General features: G+C 45.1%; 1 protein-coding gene and 1 long non-coding RNA gene across 3 annotated transcripts in view; one reads left to right on the top strand and one right to left on the bottom strand.

The window, feature by feature from the left end:
- Window positions 1-2,336: 2,336 nt before the first annotated feature.
- On the bottom strand, window positions 2,337-4,295 carry LOC113978901. Its single transcript, XR_003537677.1, has 2 exons — window positions 4,134-4,295; window positions 2,337-3,289 (listed from the first exon to the last, which is right to left on the bottom strand). It is a non-coding gene; the product is annotated as an uncharacterized LOC113978901 (long non-coding RNA).
- Window positions 4,296-4,304: 9 nt separating this feature from the next.
- Window positions 4,305-8,834, top strand: part of CHERP (calcium homeostasis endoplasmic reticulum protein) — a 12,956-nt gene continuing 8,426 nt past the window's right edge. The window contains exons 1-9 of one of the 2 annotated variants that reach the window (XM_027706219.1): window positions 4,305-4,429; window positions 4,529-4,702; window positions 5,140-5,321; window positions 6,042-6,179; window positions 6,402-6,553; window positions 6,887-6,998; window positions 7,311-7,400; window positions 8,013-8,253; window positions 8,579-8,757. In XM_027706219.1, the coding sequence (XP_027562020.1) occupies window positions 4,405-4,429; window positions 4,529-4,702; window positions 5,140-5,321; window positions 6,042-6,179; window positions 6,402-6,553; window positions 6,887-6,998; window positions 7,311-7,400; window positions 8,013-8,253; window positions 8,579-8,757 (1,293 nt within the window). In that variant the 5' untranslated portion in view covers window positions 4,305-4,404. The remainder of the gene's footprint in view (window positions 4,430-4,528; window positions 4,703-5,139; window positions 5,322-6,041; window positions 6,180-6,401; window positions 6,554-6,886; window positions 6,999-7,310; window positions 7,401-8,012; window positions 8,254-8,578; window positions 8,758-8,834) is intronic. The other variant, XM_027706218.1, reaches the window with a different exon arrangement.

Below are 8,834 nucleotides of genomic sequence, written 5' to 3'. Positions count from 1 at the left end.
AGGTTTAGGCTGAGATTTTCAAGAGGAGCTGAAGTTCAGCTGCTTTCGAGGGAAGCTGGTTGTGACCTCTTAGACACCTGCAAACGCTGAACTGTGTTCTTTGTGCCTGTTTCCCACTGGGGAAATGGAGATGATTCTTCCCTGCTTCATTTCACCCTGGGGGGGTGAAATACCAGAAAAAAAGTAGCATTGGGACCCCAGGGATGTCCAAGGGTAACACGAGTTCATCTGTACGTGTGTTGGCTGCTGTGCCACCTTCAAACAGCCCCAGCTGTTACGTGGAGCTGATCCCCACAGATCAGAGCCTTTATTAAATACATTTAGATGGTTTCCTTTTAAAGAACATACCCAGACCTTTTTTGCAACAGTTCTCACAGAAAGCTTGCACTGCACATTTACCATGGCAGGTCTTTAGCTCAGGTTTTTCTCTCCAGCCTGGCAGCAGGTTGTAGGGCTTTCTGTTGAAAATTACTTGTCCCAAATTCCAGTCTGGGCTCGTGGCCTCGCTGTGTCTCTGAAGTAAAACTCCTGTGCTTGCAAAAGGAGACTGACCCAAATGAGGATATTGTCTATTTAGGGCCCAGAGAGTGAATCCCTTCCCTGGAGACTCCTGGCAGTGCTCCTGCTCCTGCAGTTCAGGTCTGTGGTCAACAGGGATAATTGTGTGTTGTACAAGGTGTAATTAAAACGGTCGAGCGAGGCCGTTCCAGGAGATGGTTTTGCTGAATCCTGAATCCCAGTCCTTAAGCAATATTGTCCACATTCAGGGAAAGGAAGTTTCTGATACTGTTGTAATATATATTTTAATCTTGGACCTCTGTGGGATTTTGTTTGGCAAAGTGGAACGTTTGTTTTAACATGGCTTGTAAATTAATGACGTGTTTAACTCTGTACATAGGTGTGTAGAAAGTACGGAAACACTGGAATAAAAAGGGCAAATCCAGACAATCTTGTATAATGACCCTGCTGTTAAAGCCAGGAGGGTTGGTTTGGGTTTATTCCTTGCCATAATGGCCACCTGTGAGGAGCTGGATTGATGTTTTGCTGTGTGGGTAATGCCTCTCTGGGTGGTTACAGAGTCTGAAGCTCCTGTAACCAGGGTTAGGACACCAGTGACTGGTATCCTTTGAGATGTTTTGATTTCCATTGTGCATTTTTTAATATGTAAATACATCACAACATTGGGAAATTCTTCCCAAAACAGTCCTGGATAGTTCTAGAAGTATCAAACCAAATCTCTCCCTCTGTGTGGGTTTTCTGTTGGTGGTTCCAAAGAGTATTTGGTGCTCTCTCAAGAGATCTTCAAAATATTTCCCTTGCAGATTCAATTTTAGTACCCAGTAGTGGTTATGGCATCTTTATCATCTGGTAAAATGCTTGTGGTTTTTAAAGAACTGGATGCTAAATAAAATTGAGGCAATTCGTAGGATTTGTAGGTGTAGAGTGATTTATAAAAATAGTGCCAGTAATTTGGGGTCAACTCCTGATGATTTCTGAAAATCAAGAGCTTTCCTTTCTACTCTGTGTCCAAACCCACATATTTCTGATGTAGCATTTTTGCAGCAGAAGGAACTTCTGCCATGTAGCTCTTTGTGAAACAGGTGCAATATAAATAAAGGGGAAGTTCTGTTTTTCTAAAGCTTGAATTTCTGAGCCGTGTTGTGGAGCTGTTAAAAACAAAATTGAGAGCTCTTCATGGTGATGGCCCAGGGCAGTGAAACAAATCTGGTAACCCTGAAGTGACAGGTGGCAATCACTGAAAAAAAAAACCCAACCCTTTTTATTGCTTTTTTTATATTAGAACTCTAAAAATGGATGTGAATATGGGTGGGTTTACAAAAAAAGCCTCCCAACCAACCCCACACTCCTTTCTGGGTGAAATCCTGCACTTCAGCAAATGAACACTTTGGTGTTGTTTTCCTGTTCTTCAACTCCTGTCTTGTGAAGTTCTGGATGTCACTGGGCCAGATGCTCCCTGTGGATATTGCTGGGATCCCATATGGGATACGAGGGATTCCACGATGGGAATAAACCCCACTGGGGACTTCCAGGTACTGGGACTCCTTCCTGCCTTAAACCAGGTGTGCAGATGGTTTTTGGCAGACACCTCTGCAGCTTTTGGGGCATTTGGGGGATAAGCTGAGGAATGTGGCAGCTGAAGGGAATTCGAGCAGGCTCCGATGGAAAATCAGGAATGTTGGTGTTGGGATGGAAGGTGGCAGCAGGAAAAAACTTACATAAGCCAAAAATTGAACTTAATCTGGTCTTTTGGGGTCTGTGAATCTCCAGGACTGCAGAGTGACTCGGAATCATGGGCAGAGTCCGTATTATGATTCTTTTTTTCCATTTGTAATTTGGATACATGGGAAATCCACCTTCCCGAGGTTTTATATCTGTAGATGATACAGTGGGGTCTTCATGGTATGTCTTGTTAATAATAAACAGTTCTGCCTCTTTGTGAGGATGGCTGAGTGTCCTCTGTGTGATGGGAAATCCTGTGGAGTGAATTTAATGCCTGAGACTGAAGACAGTGATTCCAGCTCCAGGTTGGATATTGAGTTTGGCTTTTGGCCTCGGGTGATTCCAAGGTGATCCCTTCCACCTGTAGATTCAGTTTTACCTAAAATATCGAAGGACACCAAATTATTTGGGCCCTACTTTGAGTTTTGATGTCTAGGAAATGGTCCTCAGGTGTGGGTGGGGGTGTTGAGGGGTTTTTTGAATCGTGGAAGTGGAGAAGTTGAGCCACTTCTGCCGTGCCTTGGACCCTTTGGCTTGGATGTAGAAGTGATCCCTCAGCACCTTGCTTTTGAAGGAATGGTTTCCTGAATCCCACAGGTATGTAAATGTGGTGTGTTTTTAATCTCACATGGAAAAACAACAGGAAACTTCCCTTTCAGGTGCAAAAGGAAAGTTAAGGACCAGAAATGAACATTTTTGCTTTAACTACATAAAGAAATGAAGTCACTTAAAGCAACAAGTGCCTGTTTAACGTCCTTGTGTAGCATCTGCACTTTCATTCCTTACCAGCTGTATTTTAGGTTCAGTTTGCTCTCCACTGAGCTTCCCACACATCCGTGTTCCTTTTTCCATCATTCCTGTGGTATCTGTGGAGCTTAAGTGCTCTGGCTTGTCCCCCAAGGGGAATCAGTGCTAAATTACATGCTTGGTTTTAATTCTGTCTATTCTTTTAATGCTATTTATTAATTTCTGGCAATTGAGTTGCATCTTGGCTGTGGTGGTTCCAAAGCAGAGGAGGCACATCTGCAGCTCTGCAGGTACCAGGGAGCTGAGGGGGAGAGGAGTGTAAAGATCTGTGAATGAAAAGGGTAAAAAATGCCTCTATCTTTATATCTGACAACAGAATTTACTTATAAAAATCCCTGCTTAGGTAACAGCCAAACTAAAAGTCAGGTTATTACCAGGCTATTGATGCTTTATCAGTGTCTCAAATGCCTCGTGCTCTGAAAAATCTGTAGTTAGGGGGTTATTTTCTGGGGTAGTTCAGGAGTGCTGAGAAATCTCTTCACGTCTCCCTTGTGAGATGAGGCGATATCTCATTTTCAGAGTGAATAACGTGGAATTATTCTGCATTTTAATCCCCCTCAGTTTTAATCCCCCCAAATTTTAGGTGCCCACCTGAGAATTCAGAGCCCACAGGGATGTAGTACACTGGGTTTGTTTTACTGGCTTTGATTGCAGTGGTACCTTTCTGTGGGGCAAAATTAAGGTTCCGATAGGATGCAAAAAAAAAATAAAATTAATTCGACTAAAATTAAAAATTCATTTGACTAGAAATTTAAAAATTTTAAAATTAAAAAATTTAAATTAACAATAAAAAATTTAAAATAAAAATTTTAAATTAATAAAAAAAATTAAATGTTAACATTAACCCCAAAATTAAAATTTTAAAATTTAAAAAAAGTTAAAATTGATTCGAAAATTAAAATTTTAAAATAAAATAAAAAGAACAAAAATTTAAAATTAGTTTGAAAATCAAAATTTTAACAATAAAAAATTAATATTGATTTGGAAAATTTAAATATTAACATTAAAAATTAATTCGACTAAATCTCGAGGCGTTGTTCAACCCTAGTTATCTGTTTAAATAACTAATAATGCAGACTTTTGACCGGCGGCGCGTCAGGCACCTCCCCGGTAGCACTGCACTCTGCTCTGACTCTCACTGGAGCAGCGGAACCGCCTCTTTATCCCTTATTTCCTTAGAATTGTTCTTCCCTCCCCTCACGCCGGTCCCGCCTCAGGGACGGGCAGGGCGGGAGGGGGAACCACGTGACCTGCGCCGCGCGCCGTTTCCGTAGCGACGCGGCCGTAAAGCGCGTCCGCGCGGGTGTCGCACTGCCGTCGGTGCGGCGCGGCCCAGCGGCCCCGGGACCCGCGGCCATGGAGATGCCGCTGCCGCCCGAGGGTGAGGGGGCACCGGGACCGGGGGGGCGCGGGGGGGTCCGGGGGCACAACGGGGGCACCGGGAGGGAGCGAGGCCTGACGGCGCCGCCTCCCCACACAGATCAGGAGCTGCGGAATGTCATCGACAAGCTGGCGCAGTTCGTGGCGCGGAACGGGCCCGAGTTCGAGAAGATGACGATGGAGAAGCAGAAGGAGAACCCCAAGTTCTCCTTCCTCTTCGGCGGAGACTTCTACGGCTACTACAAGTACAAGCTGGCGCTGGAGCAGCAGCAGCGTGAGTGGGGCCCGCGGCTCGGGCAGGGCCGGCGGGTCGGGGCCCGGCCCCCCCCAGCTCAGCCCGGGCCCGGCCCGCCCGGACGCTTCTGGCCCGCGGGGCTCCGGGCGGGTCTGGGGACGGGCAGGGGGAGCGGGGAGACCGAGCTCAGCGCCGGGACAGCCCTCCCGGGCACGGGGGGCCAGCCCAGCAGCGCCGGCTCCGCGCTCCTGCTGGAGTTGCCCCTCTGGAAGCGCACGGGGAGTTGGTGACTCTCCTCTTTGGCACCATCCGCCCGCGAATTTGCGTTAATCACAGGATACCCTGAGTTGGAAGGGACCCATCGGGATCATGGAACCCAACTCGGTTTGGAGCCCGCCCCGTGTCCCCTGCGGGCTGGCGGGGGCAGGGCAGGGCTCTCCGCGAGGTTTACTTTCCGCGTTTACTCTGTCTGATAGTGCTGTGCAAGCAAAGCCAAGACATCGAGGCTTCTGCCCAGATCCAGCCCCTGCCCCAGCCCTCGCTGCCACCGGCTGCGCCCATCCCGGCCCCCCAGGGCACCCCTTCCGTGGAGGAGCTCATCCAGCAGAGTCAATGGAATCTGCAGCAGCAGGAGCAGCACCTCCTCGCTATGAGACAGGTTGGTTTGGGAGAAACACTCACCTGGTGTATCCCGGGCTGCCAGTGGCTGTATGAATGAGGAATGAAAGGGCAGAGGAGGTTTTCCTGCTGAGTGGTGGTGGCTGAAAGGAGAGGAAATGTTGCTTTCCTTATTTTTGTTCTGTGGCAAATGCCATCGTCTTCCTAGAATGGATGTACAGGTTGCAATGGGGAGACTGATCTGTGATTAAAACCATTTTATTTACTCTGTGGAAAACCTTGTTGGTTTAAAAGCAGTCACAATTTATTCTGCTTTAATCTTGGTTTAATGCTGCAGGTTGCTGGGATCTGCAGGACATTCCAGTGTGTAGTATTCCAAGCTGGATCTGATTAGGGGTGGAAGGGAACTGTGTGCAATCAACTAGTTGGTTTTTGCAGGAGATGTTTTGCTGTTAAAGCTGTTGGGAAGCAAACTGAAGAGTTCTTGTGCCTTTGTTATGTTCCTTACATTTAGGAGCTTCCTGCAATTATTTTTTATTCCATGATAGATTTTAGAGGTGGAAATGAACTGGACTTTTCCTGAAGAATGTGGAGAGTCTTTTTTTCTCCAAACCAAATAATAGAAACATTTTTATGTGGTCACATGGCTTGTTCTTCAAGATAGTTACTTATGTCCAAGAGAACAGGGACACAGCAGAGTCATTCTTTACAAGAATGTTGGATATAATGTAGGGGTTTTTTTCTTCTGTTTTTTTTTCAGGAACAAGTCACATCAGCAGTAGCCCTTGCAATCGAGCAACAAATGCAAAAGGTTTTGGAGGAAACTCAGTTAGATATGAACGAGTTTGACAACTTGTTGCAGCCAATAATTGACACTTGTACAAAAGATGCCATCTCAGTAAGTGACCTGAACCTGCACTGGGGTTTGGGGGTGCTGTGGGTTCCTTTAACTCTGAGATTGCACAGTTAACAGCAGCTCTGTTGCTGTGCTGTGTGGCAGGTGAGGTGAAAGCCATTACCTGAAAACTGCCCTTGTTGCAGTTGTTTCAGAGCTGTAGGAAGCCCAGGTGAGGTGAATGCATTAGGCTGACTCGAAACATTTCAAATTTGCTTTTCCAAGGCTGGCAAGAACTGGATGTTCAGCAATGCCAAGTCTCCTGCCCACTGTGAGCTGATGGCCGGGCACCTGCGGAACCGGATCACGGCAGAGGGAGCTCACTTTGAGCTGCGGCTGCACCTCATCTACCTGATCAATGATGTTCTGCATCACTGGTGAGAATTAATTTTGATTAATTTGGTGAAGTCTCTCTCCTGGATACCACATTAATTTGACTAGTCACTTTTTAATTTATTAATTATCTTAATTTTACATCTTAAGGTGCCCCCAGGTGGCACAAAGACCCAGTGCTTTAGTGATCAGATTTAGCTTTCACCTACTTTGTGTATTTTTCCTCCAGGCCAGACTTTACTGTAAAAATATAAAGGAGAGAACTCTGTATTTTATGCATCCACTACTTTTAGTATAGCAGAAGTTGAAATGATTTGAATATTCCAATGCACTCTGTTATAGTGGAAAAGGTAACTCTTCCCATTGCTTTCTTGAAGCCAACGGAAGCAAGCACGAGATCTTCTGGCTGCTTTGCAGAAGGTGGTTGTGCCTATTTATTGCACCAGTTTTCTAGCAGTGGAGGAGGATAAGCAACAGAAAATTGCCAGAGTGAGTATCTGGGTTTGGTTTGATTGTGAGTTTTGCTTTGTTAGGTTGGTGCTGTGCAAATTCTCAAATAGGGGGATGGGAGAAGACCACTGAGATTTTTTTTTTGATCTGATTGTTTAAACTAGAGCTTAAAGGTACCTAAGCTTTATTTAAAAGTTTTAATGGTGATGGATGGATCTGAATCTTCAGTGGTTCATAAATAAATGCTGAAATCCAAGGTCTTATGAAAAGAGAGACTTAAAAATGCTGTGCCTCCGTTTTTCTTTAATTGTTCATAATTTCTAAAAACCTTTCACTCTTGAATTTATGCAGCTTCTTCAACTATGGGAGAAAAATGGGTACTTTGATGAGTCCATTATTCAGCAGTTACAGAGCCCAGCTCTTGGACTTGGCCAGTACCAGGTTAGCCACAAAAGTAACAGTTTTATTATCTTTATATATATATATATATATATAAAACAAATTTAGGAAATGTTAAACGTTTCAAAAGGAAAAATTAATTTCCTGACCCCCTTGAAGTTGTTTACAAGGGATGAACAAAAATAATGTAAAATACAGCCTTGTTATTTCAAACATTCAATAATCCAGCTGCTGACACAGTGCTGGATGCAGGATACAGACCAATACAGTCCTGTACATACATGACAATTCATGGAAATGAATGTTTGGTCAAAAGGAAACAAGAAATCACAACTTTAAATTGGATATATTGAGTATAAAAACTGTTGTGGCAGCAGGAACTATTCATTTTTATTATTAACAGTGCATGCTGTTGATTTGAGCTGTGTTGGAAAGGCACTAATAAGAGTGGTGGGTTCCAGCCTGCAGAGAATATTTTGGAAAACTCCACAGAGCTTCCTAGTGAGGCTGGGTGGTTCTGCCAGCATTATCCTGCATCCTCAGACATTTTTTGGGAGAGAGGGTGAAGAACAGTGTAGGGAATTCTGAAGGGGCAGATAGGGCAAGTATTACAGGTGCAGAGTTCACTTGTTCTTCATTTCTTTCGTTTCATAGGCAAATTTGATCACTGAATATGCAACGGTTGTGCAGCCTGTGCAAGTGGCCTTCCAGCAGCAGATCCAGAACCTGAAAACTCAGCATGAAGAGTTTGTGAACAGTTTAACGCAGCAGCAGCAGCAGCAACAACAGATCCAAATCCCCCCTCTAGAGAACGAGGTGAAATCAACCCCTCCCCCTCAAGCCCCCACAGCAGCCCCAGCCTCGGCTCCACCGTCTGCCCCGGTTTCACAAGCAGGTACTGCCCAGATCTGGGGCCTGAAGTCAGAAATCAGTGGGTCACAATGTTGGGACATGTATTTTTTTGCTCCTTTCATAGTAGTGAGGCACTGTACTGTGCTGGTTTGGTTTGGGGGAAAACCTGTTTGGAGCCTTGCAGCAGATTTCAGTCTGATGATTGAATGTAAAAAAAACCCACAAAGAGATGAATGTTAAATGGATCAGAAATCCTCTTTCCCAGTAACAGATTTCTGCAGAAATTCTGCAGAAATTTCTGTAGGCGTGCTGTTGTTTTATTAACTGCATGTGATTTGATGCTTACAGTGGTCTCCAAATTGTTTCAGATGATGGCAAATCTCAGCTGCCTCTGGCTGGTTCTACAGAATATGACACAACCGGGTCTGGAGTGCAGGATCCTGCCTCGGGAGGACCTCGTGGGCCTGGATCTCATGATCAGATTCCCCCAAATAAACCACCCTGGTTTGACCAACCTCACCCTGTGGCACCATGGGGTCAACAACAGGTAAGAAACAGTTCTGGAACCAGATGTGTGGGTTTGGAATGACCATCTTGGTTGTGGAGGTTTGGAATGACCATCTT

This window comes from Neopelma chrysocephalum, unplaced genomic scaffold, assembly GCF_003984885.1.
Source record: "Neopelma chrysocephalum unplaced genomic scaffold, ASM398488v2 Primary Assembly neopelma1_365, whole genome shotgun sequence".
Classification (NCBI taxonomy): Eukaryota; Metazoa; Chordata; class Aves; order Passeriformes; family Pipridae; genus Neopelma; species Neopelma chrysocephalum.
This window is presented reverse-complemented; position numbering and strand designations above follow the sequence as displayed.